Genomic DNA, 17492 nt, shown 5'->3' with positions numbered 1-17492 from the left:
AGTAATTTTTATTGAAAAATAAGAGAAAAAATGCAACCACCAAAATCAAGGGTATTTCAGCAGTTTCCCAAATCCACCCAGCAAAACCAAAACCAAAATCAACTGTCCAACAGCAACCAGCTTAATTTCGAAAATCCCATAAAAAATACAAGCTGCAATTAAAATTTGGCAAAAAGGAAAGGGCAAAATAGGAAAACAAAAAATAAAATTACAAAAGAAATCTCTATATAATTTTATTTATTAATTTATTAAAATATTTATAAAATAATAAAAATGAAAAAGAGATGAACCGCCGGCCGGAGCTGCGTTTCCGCCGTCATTTCGTACGTACAGAAACATGCCAGCTGTCTCTCGCCAATTCCAGCTGTGTTCACAAATAAAAGTTACCTGTCTTCTCTCCAGCTCTGTATCATTCGGTGTATTTTAACAATTTTTCCTTTTACTCTTTATTGTTATTTTTTTATTTACATTTTACTTGAAATTTATTTTTTTTATTTTTTATTTGAGATATTATCAGGTGGGAAAAATTAGGGTGAAAATGAACGCAGAACCGTAATCATTTGTAAGTAGGAATGATAAAATTAATCTTGATTAACGTTTATATGGTCCTGTAACATGAGAAATAATTCAAAATAGATAGGCCAAAAATCTTATTCCCATCCAAGGTTTGATGCAACTTTGAAGTTACACCTATTAATTTTCAAATCTTAAAATTTTACCTATCAACAGTTAAAGTTAATATAATCAATTAATTTTATTATAAATTATAAATTTATTATTTTTTAAATTTATTATACATACCCATAAAAAATAAAAATTTGTAAAAATTTGATGAAGGAATATATTATTTAGAAAAATGACAATTTTCCCAATCTTAAGGTTTTATCTTTTTTTCAAAATTTTCATTTACTATAGCCACCCCCCAAAGTTTAGAAATATACACTTTCACCCTTGTTTTCTACCATTTTCCTTTTTTTTTATCTTCGATCAATGAAAAAGCCTAAAAAAAAATCACTTGATCTTGTTGACTCAAATAGCCAATAAAGAAAATTGACATTATCAGTGAAAAATCAAAAATCCAAGTCTACAAAAACCTAACATATTTTTTCATTAAAGTGGTCAAAATTTTAATTTTTTAATTAAAAATATAAATTATATTTTTTTCCCTTAATTTTTTTCGACAAAATAAATTTATAATAAACAAAATCTACCTAAAATAACCAAAACTCAACCAGAGTAAACAAAATCAAGCAAGATATTATCAAAGTTATCTGACAACATTGTTCAATTAAGTCCCTGCTTATTTTTCTTTTGATCTTTTCATTGTGTCACATAGAAATGTTAATGTTGATATAGTTTGAATAGTTGAGATTGAATGTTGAGTTTTGGTTTACCACGTGTAGACTTTATTTATTTTGAGAAATATAATAGATCTCTTTTTCTTTCAACAGGCAATGTTGAGTTGCTTTTATTCCTCTCCCACATTCGGTTTTTATAGTTTAAACTGTGACCAAATCTTTTGCTTTCATGCCCTTAATAGATAGTTTGACGATAAAAAAATTGTTGAAGCTCTGTATAATTTTAAGAGGGTTTAAATTTGAAATTCGTTAGTATTTGAATAAGATAAGACCCTTGGGTTTTACCTGTCGGACCTAACCGAAGAGGCTTTAAATATAATATTGACCCGACAGAACATATGAATAATGTCCAAAAGGGCTTTATAATCATTTTGGCTCTCTAAATAATTGTAACCCTAGAGCACACTTGACTTGGCATTAAATTTTGCAAAATCGTGGGTCCAATCAACCCAATTTAGTGACCGTTGATTTCATCAATTCCGTCTCATTTTATTTATCTCTTCAAACTTTTTTACCATTTTGGGTTTTCGTGTTCTCGTGCAAGTTTTGGAAAAAGCATTTATGTGCCGGTCTATGATGTTGTTCATTTTATAAATACTATGGGTTAATTTCACCCACCTCTATGAGATTATTTATTATTCACTATTAAATAATTTTGCTAAAACAAATAATTTAACTTGTCTATTTTTTTTTTTCGATTAACAAGAAACTCTTTTTAAGTTAAAAAATCTTTTAAATTTGAACTAATTATATTGAATAAGATAAATTTTGAATTCAATTTTATTTGACTAATAATTGAGAATAAAAACAATTAATATTAATTTCTTCATACTTATTCCATATTATATGAAATTATCAAAATTTCCCAAAATAGAAAAAAAAATCCTTTCTCTTAACATTTAATTCTAAAAATCACTAAAATCAAATTATCAAATTATAAGCAGAAAATATTTTTCATTCAAAAATTAATGACATCAAATTCAATCTCCACTCTCTAAATTATCGCGATAAAATACCAAGTTCTCAGCTATAGCCGAGACGAGACAAACGCACGGATGCGTACGGTCTCTTAAACAACACAACACGGGTCCCTTTCAAACAACATTGACGCACGTTGCTGAAAACGCTCCCGTGTCGGTAACCAATGAGGCCTCCAGCTAGATGGGGACCACATGACAGCTCATCGGTTTGATTGTGGGACCACGCGGTCGCTTCACCCCTGTCTTTTTTTTGTTTCCAATTTTGACCCTTTGTGTGGCCTCGGGAACGCTGCAGCCAAAACCCGTACGTTTTTCCGCGTGCCACGTCGGATTAATGCTTGTTGCCCTCACGTGATTACGTCAGATCCAAGTCAAAGTCATGGTCACTTTTAAAGGGCGAATTTGATAGAATTTGCATTTACATTTTTATCCTTGAGTAAAATAATATTTGTTGCATTCACGTAACAAGTCATATATGGACAATTTCATGGATTGGTTAAAATGGGCTGGACCTTCATTTTTTGGTGGGAATTATTTAAATTTAAAATTGTTAAAAACTGTTTTCATTACAGTTATCACTATTTTACTACACACTCTATGTTTTCTATAACATAATATATAAAAAAAGATACAGTATTATAAGATATTTTGAGTTTATATAATATAATAAATATATTATACAATATGATATATATTCTACTATACGAGGATTTATATACTTTTTCAGAGAAAATGATGTGTAGTAGAGGTATATATAAAAAATTTTAAATTTTTAAGAATGTTTATGATATTTTTCAAAATAATGAAATATCAATTAAAAATTTTATTATTTTATTTTTTAAAAGTTGTATTATATGAAACAATATAATATTTGATATACGATACGAAAAATTAGATTTTTAATACACAATTCGATTACCAAGTTTTACTATGATATAGTTGATGCGAAATATTTCATTGATAAAATTATGAGTATGTGTATATATTTTTTAATAGATGTTGTGTCATTATATAATTAAATAATTTTAAATTAAGAATAAAATAACACAAATCGTATAATAACAAATTATTTATCTATATAATTATGTACTTAAAAATGTATATCATAAGTTATTTTGTTGTAAGGATTTATATTTATAATTACAGAAAATATTTTAAGCTGTTAAGTTGTGGCTTAAACAAACTAGAATGACAGTCTTGTAATTAGGAGAATAAGTTAAGGCAAAGTTTGGGTTGTAGTTAAATATCCAGGGGCAGTTTAGTCTTTCCTTGATTAAGTCTTTATCTAATGGGTATAAACCATTAGTTGATTTTATTAAGAAAAGAGAGAAGAAAGACATGTGTTTTGGCTTCTTTAGAAGAAAGAAAAACACATGAAGCTTTAGGCTTGAATTTCTCTCTGGCTCTTTATATTCTCTGTGTTACAGTTTTCAATCCTAAGAGAAATCTACTTGTTTCTCTACCGGTTTAGCCTTCTCGTTGTCAAGTCAGTGTCGTGCTTATTATGGTTCTCAGTTTTGAATGCGTTTGTGGTTTGTTTGGTTGAGTCAAAGCGGGTCAGGTTATATAAGTGTACTCTTTCGATTTATAATATATTTTGCTGAAAGATTCCTCTTCCTTGGATGTAAGATTCTAATCTTTAAACCCGAACCAAGTACATTACTGTGTTGATTTGTGTATTGTTTATTATACTGTTTTTGTGCGATTCTTGGGTGATAAATAAGATTTGAACTCGGTAACTATAAAACATTAACAAGTGGTATCAGAGACCTCTTGAGTAAAATATTGCTATTCCTATTTGAGATAATTTGTTTGAAGTGTTTCTTGATTAAAGATTGGATTTATCTTGTTGATTACTATATTATGGTATTGTCGCTTGAAAGAGTTGATAGATATTTGGCTTGCTATTTGTTTTTTATTTCCCTATTGTGACTATGTTGTTCATTTGTTTGATATATTGTCACTGTGGCTTAAAGAAATAATAGTTAGTTTGTTCTTTTTTTTTTCTATTATTGTGGCTTGTAAAGAATTGGATTAGAAAACACTTGAATAATAACAATGGCTCGAACAAAAATAGATGTTGAAAGATTTGATGCGAAAGGTGATTTTAATATATGCAGAAAGAAAATGCATGTTATTCTTGTTCACCAAAAATGTGCAAAGGCACTTGGTGGTGAATTTGCTCTCCTTGAAAATATGGATCCTGATGTGAAATTTAAAATCTTAGAAACTGCATAACGTCTTCTTATTTTGCATTTATTTGATCATATCTTAAGACAAGTTGATAATGAAAATACGACTACAAAGATATGGTTGAAATTAGAGTCATTATATATTATTAAGTCCTTAACTAATAAAATCAATCTAAAGGAACAAATGTTTGGTTTTAAAATGGATTTTGCTAAATCTCTTGATGAAAACTTTGATTAATTCAATAAAACTGTCATTAGTTTAACTAATATAGAAGAGGATATATATGATGAAAACCAAACAATAATCATCTTAAACTTTTTACCTGATTCCTTTAAAATGTTAAAGCTGCAATAAAATATGGTAGAGAGTCTCTGTCTTTAGATAATGTATTGGGTGCCTTAAAATTAAAAGGTTTAGAAATTAAAAATTTGAAAGAGAGACAACCAATGAAGGACTTCAGGTTAGAGGTAGGACTGAAAAGAGGTATAATCAAAAAAATAGGAAAACCTCTATATTCAAATCTAAGAGTAAGAAAACTTATTGGCAATGTCACAAAAAAGGTCATTTAAAGAAGGATTGCCCAGAGAAAAAAAAAATGTATAGTAGTAATAATAACAATTCTGAAAACCAAGACATAGCAAATTTCCACGAGGGGTATAAGAGTGTTGAGGTTCTTATGGTAACTGAGAAAATGTTTAGTGAGGAATAGGTTATGGATTCGGGTTACACTTTTCCCATGACACCTAGAAAAGATTGGCTAATTGATGTTAAATACTTGAATGGAGGTAAAATATTAATGTGAAATGATGAGTCATGTGATATTATTGTTGTTGGTAGTATTAAGTTTAAAATGCATGATGGTTCTATTAAAATTTTTGAAAATGAGATATTGGTGCCTAAACTAAGAAGAAATTTAATTTTTTTAAGTTTGTTAGATTCAAATGGATATGTTTTTAAATCTGAAAATGATGTTCTTAAAGTAATGAGAATGTCCTTAGTGATTATGAAAGGGAAATTGAAATAGGGGTTATATGTCTTGGAGGGTTTTATTGTGTTAAATTCTATGAATTTTGCTCCAAAGTTTGATGAAATTATTTTGTGGCATAAAAAACTTGGGCATATAAGTGCTATCAGATTGCATGAACTTTTTAAATAGAAATTGATTAATTTTGATAAAATTTGTAATTTAAATTTCTGTGAAAATTATGTCTTGGGTAAGTCACATAGACTTAGATTTTCCTTTGCTACTCAAAGAATTAAGAATGTTTTAGAGTATATACATTCTAATCTATGGGGATCTCCACAGATCCCCAATTCATTGTCTAATTCTTATTATTTTATAACATTTATTAATGATTATCTTAGGAAGGTATAGGTGTATTTTTTAAAACAGAAGGATCAAACCTTTGATTGTTTTAAAGAATGAAAAACACTTGTTGAAAATTAGACTAACAAAAGAATAAAGGTTTTAAGAATTGATAATAGGTTAGAATTCTGTAATAAACTCTTTTCAAATTTTTGTAAGAAAGTAAGAATTCTTAGACACATGACATGTACTAAAACACCTCAACAGAATGGATTAGTTGAAAGAACGAATAGAACTATTATGAATAAAGTTAGATATATGATGACAGATTCAGGTTTTAGTAAAAGATTTTGGGCAGAGGTAGTTGCCACTGCATGTTATTTGATTAATAAATCACATTTATCTGGATTGAATTTTAAAACACCTATGAAACTTTGGAATAAAAAATCACCATCATTAAGCCGTTTGAGACCTTTTAGATGTTTTATATATGTTCATGTGAATCATGATAAATTAAATCTTAAGGCTTTAAGGGTTGTTTTTTTGGGTTATCTTATAGGCACAAAAGGATGTAAATTGTGGTTAATTGATAACAAGAAATGTGTGATAAGTAGATATGTAGTCTTTAATGAATTAAAGCATTATAAAGATTTGTTTGTTAGTAATCAATTAAGACATGTTCAAATTGAGGTGGAAACACCACAATCTAGTTTTCAAAGTCAGTCTTAAGAGTCCAGTGGTGGACCTGAATTGTGTTTGAATTCGATTTGTTCTTCAAAGTATGAAATTTCACACTCGAATTAGTAACCACCACTATAGAGTCAAGAAGAAAGTCTTCAATTTGATAGTAGTCCTAATTTTTCTTATTATCAAGTTGTTACAGATAAAGTTAAAAGAGAGATTAGATTACCTTTTAAGTATGCACATGCAAAACGCATTTCATATGCGTTACAGATAAATGATGCAATAGAAATGGATGAACTTATTAATTTCAAGTAAGTGTGTAAAAGTCAATACAGAGATAATTGGATAAAAGCCATAGAGAATGAGATGGCTTCTCTATAGAAAAATCATACATGGTCACTTGTTAATAGACCCAAAAGACAAAAGGTAATTGAATGCAAATAGGTTTTCAAAAGAAAACCTAGTATACCTGGTGTTGAGCAAACAAGATTTAAAACAAAAGTTGTTGCAAAAGGTTTATCGCAAAGAGAAGACATTAATTATAATAAGGTATTCTCTCCTGTTGTAAAACATGTTTCTATTAGACTATTGTTGTCTGTTGTTGTTGTTTTTTTTTTTTTATTTAGAATTAGAACAAATGAATGTTATTACTGCCTTTCTGCATAAAAAATTGGAAGAACAAATATACATGGAACAGTCTGAAGGGTTTGTGAAACCTGGTAATAAGAATAAAGTTTGTTTACTTTATAAATTTTTATATAGTCTTAAATAGTCTCCTAGACAATGGTACAAATGATTTGATGATTTTGTTTTATCAATTGGATTTTTCAGATACAGTTATGTTCACTATGTTTGTATTAAGAAAATTGATAATGATAGTTTTGTATACTTACTGATTTATGTGGATGACATGTTTATTGCTTTTAAGGATATGAATGCTTTACTTGATTTGAAATGTATGTTGAATTTTGAATTTAAAATGAAAGACTTGGGTCTTGCAAAGAGAATACTAGGTATGGATATAAGTAGGAATAGACTAAAATAGTGTTTGATTTTATCTCAGTCTGCTTATATTAGAAAAGTACTTAAGTTATATCATATGATCAATGCAAAATGTGTGAATGATTTTATGGGTACTCATTTTAAATTTAAATCTGTTCGATTATTGTCTTCTGATGAATCTGAATTCATGAAGAATATACTATATTCTAATGTGGTAGAGAGCCTAATGTATGCAATAATAGATATTGGACTTGATATAACATATGTCTTTAGTCTTGTTAGCAGGTTTATAAGTAATTTATGTAAAGAACATTGAAATGCAACAAAATGGTTATCGAGGTTTTTAAAGGGTACATCTGATTATGACTTATTGTATACTGCTAATGCTACTAATATGTTTTCTGTGAAAGGATGTTGTAATTTAGATTTTGTAGTTGATCTTGATATCTTGATATCTTAATAAAAGGAGATCCCTCACTAGTTATGTTTTCACTTTTGGTGGGAATGTTGTAAGCTGGAAGTGTAATTTGCAACATATTATGACATTTTCAACAATTGAGGCCAAATACATAACATTGATTGAAGCAGTTAAAAAAACACTATGACTGAAGGGAATTATTTCTAAGTAGGGACTGAATGTTGGTGTTACGTAAATTTTCAATGATTCATAAAGTGTTATTCATCTCCAAGAATTTTGCATTTCATGAGAGGACTAAACACATTGATATAAAGCTGCATTTCATCAGAGGTATGTTGGCTGCTGGTCAAGTTAGTGTGAAGAAAATCTTAACAGATGTCAATCCAACTAACATCTTAGCTAAGCATGTACCATTAAGTAAGTTTAGAGATGCTTTAAGTTTACTCAAAATTTGTCCAGTTTAAGTGTATTATGATGTCTACAGGGGAGTCCTTAGATGTTTTAGTTTTTTTAGTCAAGGTGGAGTTTTGTAAAGTTGTGACTTAAAAAAACTAGAATGGCAGTCTTGTAATTAGGAGAATAAGTTGGGGCAAAGTTTGGGTTGTGGTTAAAATCTAGAGGCAGTTTAGTCTTTGCTTGGTTAAGTCTTTATCTAATGGGTATAAACCATTAGTTGATTTTATTAAGAAAAGAGAGAAGAAAGGCATGAGTTTTGGCTTCTTTAGAAAAAAGAAAAACGTAGGAAGCTTCAGAATTGAATTTCTCTCTGGCTCTTTATATACTCTACATTAGGGTTTTCAATCTTAAGAGAAACCCACTTGTTTCTCTACCAATTTAGCCTTCTCATCGTCGAGTCAACATCGTGCTTGTTATGGTTCTCGGTTTCAAGTGCCTTTGTGGTCTGTCCGGTTAAGTTGAAACAAGTTAGGTTTTGTAAATATATTCTTTCGATTTATAGTAGATTTTACTAGAGGATTCCTCTACTTTGGATGTCGGGTTCTAATCTTTGGACCGTAACCAAGTATATTGCTGTATTGATTTGTGCACTGTTTATTATACTGTTCTTGTGCAATTCTTGGGTGATAAATAATTTGGATCTTGAATAATATTCGAACTTGGTTACTATAAAACATTAACAAAAGCCATGTAAATATATACATATCATACTCATTATAATTATTATCACTTAACATCATATAATAATCATAAAATTATTACCAATTTTAAAAAAAAGGAAATTTATTTTATTTTTGTTCTAATATAGTGACCTCAAAAGATCAGACTCATAAGAGGCAAGAGGAAACTCTATAACCCAAAGTTTAGTGTATTGTTAAACTTTCATCCGTAAACTTTTAAAAATTAAAATTCCTATTTATGAATTGTTAAAATTAATCAAATTCATTAGTTTTACAGATGAAATTGTTATTTAACTAGTGATATTAAAAAAAATAAAACTTTATCTTATTTTTTCTTTAACTCCTAAAAACTAATAATTTCTCTTTAGATTAAACTTTGAAAAGTCGTATTTTCCCCCTTAGGGTTTCAATTTTCTAGCAAATCTTCTTCCTCTTTGACAACTAGCACCCTTCTACCCTTTCTCTCCCTTCCTCTGGGCTCATTTTCGCTGGAAAAGATGAATCAATGAAGATGAGAAAATTGTCTTTATCGATTCCAAAAGAATTGATAAAGATGATTTCGATAAAGACAATTTTCTCGTCTTTATTGATTTGTTTTGATGAAGACAACTGCGAAGGAAGAGAGAGAAAGAATCAAAGGGTGTTGGTTGCCTAGAAGAGAAAACATTTGTCAAAATATTAAAGCCCTAAGGGGGAATGTAACTTTTTAAAGTTTAATTTTAAAAGAAAATTGTTAGTTTTGAGTGTTTATGAGAGAAAATAAAATAAAACTTTTTTTAGTATCACTAGTTAAACGATAATTTTTTCTCTAAATTTAATAAATTTTGTTAACTTTAACAATATATGAGTGTGTATTTGAGTTTTTAAAACGTTACAAATAACAGTTGAAAGTGAATTATACCTTGGGTGGGAATAGGTCCTTTGGCCTGTAATTTAATATTCTTTTGCCAATTTAATATATTAAAATAAGTATATAAATCATCATAGTGAATTCAATTTCATTTATTTTGAAATTAAAATTAAACAAAATAAAAAACAAGACAACAGGATTTAACCTCACAAACACGAGCTTAAACGAAAACAGTTATTTGTTTTTTTCATTTTTTGGTTTGATTTTATATAAATTTGTCCAGAATGACCTGAGTTTGTCTTGTTCATTCAGTCAATATATGGTTTCTTCTGATATACTCTCTGTCACAGGAATGAGATTTGCTTGTTTGTACAGTGTGTTTCTCAATCAGTTGATTTTTGAATGAAAAACCCCTAATTGTAGGGCATTATATGCAGCATTGAGTACAAGTATTTTCTTCCACTTAGAGCTGGATTTGAATTGAATTTGTTGGAGTTCGACTTGGCTCGAATAAACCCAAAACAAGCTCAAGCTTGAGCTTGAGAGTTAAAATCCAACCGCATTTTATACTTTCCCATAGCTTCGGTAATTACAAGAAGCAGAAAGAAACTGGGAGAGGGAAATTGGTGTAAACTTAAGATGATAATTTAAAATGAATGAAAATGCTTTTTTTGAAACATCTTTGCTCAAAGCATTATAAGAAAAGTGTAGATTACTCCAAAAGGGCAGCTTGTCAATAGTTACAACATGTCACTTGCTTTTTCCTGTAAAGAACTGATGTCCCCGCAACACAGGCGTTGCTTTTGACAATCTATAATTTCCGATACCTGAGATTTCAAACTTCAGTGAATCATCAAGAAATATGGATAACTAGATGTTACAACTTATGCCCGGAAGTTCTACCTTCATGGTATGGTGAAGATGCTGAAGTAGAATATTGATATATAATTCGAGTTTCTTTTCTTCATCATTATACGTAGATTCCTAATCCAATCTCTTTTGGTTCTGTTTCCACCATCCATGGTGGCCTATCGGGAGAAGAAAACAACTGATGATTAAAACCAACAAGAAAATAGGCTAATAGAAAAGCAAGAGTTAAAACAAAGAAGTATTACTTGTTCATTACGAAGTTTATTGTTCCTTGTGCCGCACGCTCAAGCAGAACTTCCCTTGCCTCGATTGCAATTCCTTCAGGCTGCAGGAAAAAAAAAAAAAGACAAAAATTGATGAACTGTCTTAACATTTAACATTAACATGTCTGTCTCCTAATTTTTAATGCCGTCATGCATACCTCTTCAGGAAACCAAACCCCTGGCTGTGTGACTCCCTCAAGAAGTGCAAGGGCAAAAGCTGATGTAGCAGTTCCCACAGATCTGAAACAAATGTAAATGTGTTGTTTAAAACAACCTATGATGCTTCCAGAATCTACCTGTAAATTAGGAACTCATAGTAGCACACGATATAGTTCATCGCTTTTGAGGGAAGCACTCTACAGAATTTAATTTGTAGAAACAAAGGCAAAGGAGCTTACACAGATAGCCTCCTGTGACTAAAGATGCCAACCGTATTGCGACCATCTGAGCACTCCAAGTCAACCTGCCAGTTGAAAGAAGCATTAGCAAAGGGACTTGTATTACACTGAACCCTGTACAGATTTCATCTTTCCATTTCAAAAATATAATAGAATAATAATAATACTACGATTAAATTAATATTGTAATCTCACCCTCATAGATACACGTTCTCCAGCAATCTTATCAAATGCCCGGACAACAGGATCAAACAATTGAACCAGCTGTTGGACTTTGTTTCGGTCTCTCAGATACTCCTGCAAGATTGACCCAAAACTTCAAGTTCTTATCAAGAGGAGCTAAACTAACAGCCTTTCATTTGAAATTGATGCTTGACCAAATTAAGATTGAATGCAACATGCATTTCCTAGTTTTTACTACCATGTTCCTGTTTAGAACAGTACATGGATGAAATTCCAGAACTTTACACATAATATAATCACTTGTTATAAATTAATCAATGTCGATCATTGAATCATGGAGTGATGCTTGGAACATTAAATATGATACATCAGTATTTTTGCTTGCCAACAGCTTCCACAATACATGGCCAATATAATAACGTAGGATAGAATACCAAGACAGTGGAAAAATCTAAACAATCAGCCAATTCAAGCTCTGAGTAAAGTAGCTGCCTACAGGAGGAAGAAGCTTTGTCATGGCAATCATTCCCAAATTCCAGAAGAATGGTGCAGTTCCAAAGCGAGCGCTAACAGTTGGTACTCCAAGGATTTCATGAGCACTTCGAACCTCCGGTAAATTCCTGAAAATAAATGATTCTGTTTAATTTAAGTGCTCAGGAAATAAAGCAATTTTGCAGCTACACAGTTTTTAAATCAAGTAGCTAAACCAAAACTACTGGCTAAAAGTAAATGACATTCATTGTAAGCTACGCATGAAACATAGCCTGAATTCTTATAGTAAAGGTTGACTCAGGGACTGAAGGGAGCCACTTTTATGTTAATAAGTTGAGGGACAATATGCAACCTCAACTCTGACATTCTTCAACCTTTTATATCAACCTATTCTTCCCATTGGAGCAGTAATTGTTAATATATTTATTGGTTCTCTATGCTAATTTAGTGATGATAATTTATCATGGTATTTGAAGCTTTTTTATCCATACTCAAGAATATTTTAGTACGGCAAAAGAATATAACTTTGAGGAATATTGCATTGACTGTCCCTGAATTTCGCTAACATACAAACAAGTCACCCTAGTCTTGAAATTAGTTAAAAGCCTACAACAAAATTAAGAAAACTGTCATATAGTTTCTCAATTCATCAAAAAAATCTTTCCTGTGAGTTTTGAGCTCAACTTCTTTCCTATGAACTTACAATAGAAAGACATCTTTTCTTCCAATTCCTTTTCCGAAATCAACATTGAGCATTCCACTGTATGGCTTTAGTTTGAGCTTTTCTCCTGCTTTCATAATGCCAACATGGTTATACATCATATAAGTAGAACAAGTGAGCATAGATAATTCACAATATGCCCTTGAAACTGACCTTTACTATATGCAACAACTTCCTCTCCAAGAAGTAAAAAACTAGTAGCTAATATTGTAGGACCAGCACCACCAGTGCCTGCTGTATAATAGCTGAACCTGAGAAGAACATATTTGCACATAAATCATATGTACGAGGACAAAAAAGACAGGAGCAAAGCAATCTATTATGAAGTTTTGTGAGGGAAATGCATAGATATTCCAGTTGTTTTGGCTCCCAAAGCTTGCATGTATGAGTACGACACTAGCTTGAACCCGAAAGCTTAAACTAACAGGTAGCAAGCCAACTCATTGTACATAAATCCTTCACTTTTCTACTCTGTAAGGCATTTACTGCTCACATAGTTATCTTATATTCATATGGCATGATGATTATTACTCAACCCAAATCCTTTATTGAATTCTCCACTCCAATCCCCAAACAACCTTCCCTGACAAAATTAAAATGTTTCTAAGAGGAAATTCACAAGTTGATTGCAATCCTTAGTTGTTAGAGCTTAAATATAATTCAGAATTGTAATACTAAACCTGGTGTTTGAAATAGATTTGACTAAAATGTCTTAGAAGCAGGTTCATTTAACTAAAAATGAAAAAAACAAAAATAGCTATGAATGGCCTCAATATTTATGTTGATGGGATGATGAAGTTCACAAAGTTTTAGAAAGAAATACAAAAAATTAGAATAAAGTATAATATGTCAATCATCAGTTGAAACTAATTCAGCAAGCAGGGTAGTAGTGGATGGTGGATAAACAATTAGGGGGTATAATCACCTTAGCCTCTCTGGTTCCCCCTTGCTTTCATCTCTTGCAGCACGAACTAGCGCTGCAGCCATCACTGCCATGAAAAGTGTAGCAAGTAGTATATGTGAGTAAAATCTCAAATTCTTCATATACCGAGCTTTTAAACCAGTCATACATGCAATACACAATTTGAAATGAATATTATAGGATGAAAATTGTCAATACAAGTAGCACGTTGAGAATCATAAGGTCAGCTGAGATCAACAGCTCAGATAATTTTACTTTGTGGCAACAATTCTTTGGAGTTCACATGTTACAATAATGAATTTCCTGATCTTCCAATTCATTTTATTCTAATTTTATCTTAGATTTATATTGGCCATATGTGCACAAAAAGCAGAAAAAAAATATTCATAGTAGCACCATTGCTCACTCCAGGATAGATTCCACCGGTAGTTATTGCTGGAACATGTGCAGCTATTGCTCTATCCTTCAAGGATTTTGCACGCAATGCATAGCTCGTATCATCACAAACATCCAAATATGCTGTCTGTTGGGAGATAGAACAAACAGTTCATGAGAGAACATCATGGTACATTTTAGAGTTGTAAAAGTACCAATATCATCACATAGATAAGAGAAATAAAATAAATAAATAAAAGAAATGAAAATTTCACATAATTACCTTTCCTCACCTTGGTCTCTATAGCGGCTTCCAGCACATTGCAATTCTTTGCCTGTTGAAAAGGCCCTGCAGCATGGACTACAAGATCCACATCTGCAGAAGAACATTTATGGTATTTGAATGGTTTGTTACTCATTTCAACAACTTAATAAACAGATAGTATAGAATTCTGAATTGATCAGAAAATTGATTGCCACAGAAACAATAAGAGGTATATATGTATAAGAATTCTCAAAAATGCAATGTCACTTTCTTAGAATCTGAACTGTAACTTCTTTAAGAAAGAGATATCTAGAAGTTAAAATGTCATTAAACTTATATTGTGAATTTGCAAAAGCATATCAAATATCAACATTAACAATATGTAAAATAAATCAACAAATTGATACAGAAGACAATATTTGACGTGCTAAAGTCTACGTCCACGAATGAGAGAAGAATATATCTATATCACAAAGATAAAAAGTACAACACACAATATTATATCCCAAAAGAGCAACAGCAGTAGCATTCTCCAAAGACTAGGCCAAGATATCCAAAAGAGCAATGGCTAGTAGCAGCGTCTAAAGACTATGCCAAATGTTCTCAACAACTTATTTATGTAAGGAGCTGATAGCAGCTCAAAAAGTTTTGTCTTTTCAACAAACTCATTCTAGAAATATTGATGTAAATTTTATAAAAATGCACAAGTCCGCGACCACGACGACAATAATAATTATACGAAGACATTACTACACCTCTCAAAGCTAATTCCAATGAATCTAGATTATCAATGTTAACTTCAGTAAATTCAGAGTTCTTCCCCAATTTGTCCACCATTGCAGCACCCTTTTCCCTGCCATAACACAAAAATTCCTCAGCTGCCATCTCAACTAATAACATTTCTCTCTTTCTCAATTCAATTCTTTAAATAAGTAAACGTTTCACACTCAAAAAAAAGAGGCGCGGGGGGGGGGGGGGGGGGGGGGGGGGGGGAGGAGGAATTAAAACTAAAACAAAACAAACAAAAACACATCCTACAAGCTCTAAACTTAATAAATTTCCAATCTTTCTTCCATTCTCTAGTATTCCGAACACAGAAAACAAAAGGGTAGTCTTATTTTCACCGGTTTCGACAGCCAACAACGATTTGAAGTTGAGGCGAGAGCTTGGATAGAGCGATGGCAGTGGAGCCTCCAACGCGGCCAGTGCCTCCCAAAACCAAAACGCGGGCGTTTCGGGTCTTCTCCGGGAGTTGAGGTCTGTCAAGAACGGTCTCTTTGAGGCTGACACAGGCCATAACTGATGTAGAATTCAAATGAAGAAGAGCTGGCGCCATGGTTGTGAGCTCAGTCTCTAGTTCTATGGCCTGTAGCAGAATTTCTTATCCAATTATCAGTTTATAGAGATGATCACGTGGCCAAATGAAGTGTCTGGTGACGTGTCAGATTTTTGTGCCATTAATTTTTAAATAACATGATACGTTGTCGTATTTATCTGCATTTAAAATGCATCATATATCATAAGATTTCATCAATCTTTTCTCTTTCGATTTATTGAAATTCTTTTCATAGTAAAAAAAAACTAGTTAATTTTTTTAGTTCACTTTTTAAGGAAAATATTAATAAAATAAAACGAGGCCTTAATACTTATTTGAGGGAAAAATAATTTTTTATTAATTTATAATTAAGTTCTTTAAATATATATTTATGACATCATTACATAATTTATAATACTAAAAATAATTTTTTTTAAAAAATTAAATATGAGTCATGCAAAGATGGATTCATTTCGATTCAATTTGTTTTGAATTAATATTTAACTTGATTTAAATTAAATTAAACCTATATTTTAATTAATAGTTTAGCTCGAAACCATGTTCAGTGATAATATTTATTTTGCTGATATTACTATTTATCTCACCAATTATCTCGTCAGAGATTTATCTCATTGATGACTTTTAACAATATCTTTAACCAATTCAAACAAATTGAAACTTAAACTCGAACTAATAATTTAAATATAAATCAAATTTGAGCAAACTCATATTTATGTTCAATTCATTTTGAATCTAACTTTAAACCCATATGACCACACTAAAAGTGATAACTATAAATAATTTTAAAATTAAACAATTAGATTAAATTATTTTCTTTTTACTTATAACATATAGCATTTTAATAACTAGATTTATTACTTTAGTAAATTATTTTTATTGCATATTTTATTTGCTTAATATTTTGCACCCACTAACAAAAATTCCTGATTACACCCCTACTAATGTTACACTTTATATTCCCTCATTTATTTACTAATAACTTTTAACTACAAGTCAATCATTTTATTGACATGGATATTGAAGGGTTAGGCTAAATGGTTTGGTAAGGTTTATGACATGATATTAGAACTCAGATCATATTAATTGATCTAATTTAGAACTAGGGCTAAATTTAATTTAGATTAAGGTTAAAACGTATTTTAGTTATTAATTTGAATTGACTGGAATTGAATCGGGTGAATAGAGTTGGACCACAATTCAACAGTTGGGTTTTAAAAAATTTTTTAGGTAGGTTTTGAACACATATATAAAAAAAATGACAAAAGAAAAACACATGGACCGTAGACTTAAAACCCATTTCTATAAATACACAAAAAGAAAAACACATAGAGACACAAAAAAAGAAAAAAAAAAACACAGTTACTTATTGTTAAGCAAATTATACCTATTTTGTTAAATAACTAAACCTTGAGCATAAATATATTTTGATTATTGGGCTAAACCTTGTTAAAATTCTTGTGTCTCATTTCTTTATATTTGTTTTCTTTTTATGTTCTAATATAATGTAACATATACATCAATGTCTTTTTAGATTTTAATCATTGTTATCTTAGTTTATATTACGTACGACTTAAAATTACGTATATAAATTGGTAAAGAAAAATTGTATCATCACTTGGCCAAGTAGGGGCTCCACTTTCAAATTCAAGTGTATTTATATGGTGCTATTAACATGGCAAAATAAATATTTAAATTTAATTTATCAAAATCATAGAGGTCCATGACCTCTTTTCTCTACAG

At 30.5% G+C, this 17492-nt stretch overlaps 1 protein-coding gene across 2 annotated transcripts; it reads right to left on the bottom strand.

The window, feature by feature from the left end:
* Positions 1 to 10550: 10550 nt before the first annotated feature.
* LOC123225048 lies at positions 10551 to 15792 on the bottom strand. Of its 2 annotated transcripts, XR_006504097.1 has the most exons (14): positions 15541 to 15792; positions 15172 to 15269; positions 14445 to 14527; positions 14173 to 14299; positions 13780 to 13843; positions 13008 to 13105; positions 12837 to 12921; positions 12138 to 12261; positions 11654 to 11755; positions 11459 to 11523; positions 11219 to 11300; positions 11043 to 11122; positions 10831 to 10955; positions 10551 to 10754 (listed from the first exon to the last, which is right to left on the bottom strand). XR_006504097.1 is itself a non-coding variant. In XM_044648895.1 (13 exons), the coding sequence occupies exons 1-13, from the start codon at positions 15750 to 15752 to the stop codon at positions 10898 to 10900; spliced, it is 1278 nt and encodes a 425-aa protein (XP_044504830.1). In that variant the 5' UTR covers positions 15753 to 15792; the 3' UTR covers positions 10551 to 10897. The 2 variants fall into 2 exon arrangements, 1 of the variants encoding a protein (XP_044504830.1); XM_044648895.1 differs by having other exon boundaries at positions 10551 to 10955.
* Between the last annotated feature and the right edge of the window lie 1700 nt (positions 15793 to 17492).

This window comes from Mangifera indica, chromosome 9, assembly GCF_011075055.1.
Source record: "Mangifera indica cultivar Alphonso chromosome 9, CATAS_Mindica_2.1, whole genome shotgun sequence".
Taxonomy (NCBI): Eukaryota; Viridiplantae; Streptophyta; class Magnoliopsida; order Sapindales; family Anacardiaceae; genus Mangifera; species Mangifera indica.
This window is presented reverse-complemented; position numbering and strand designations above follow the sequence as displayed.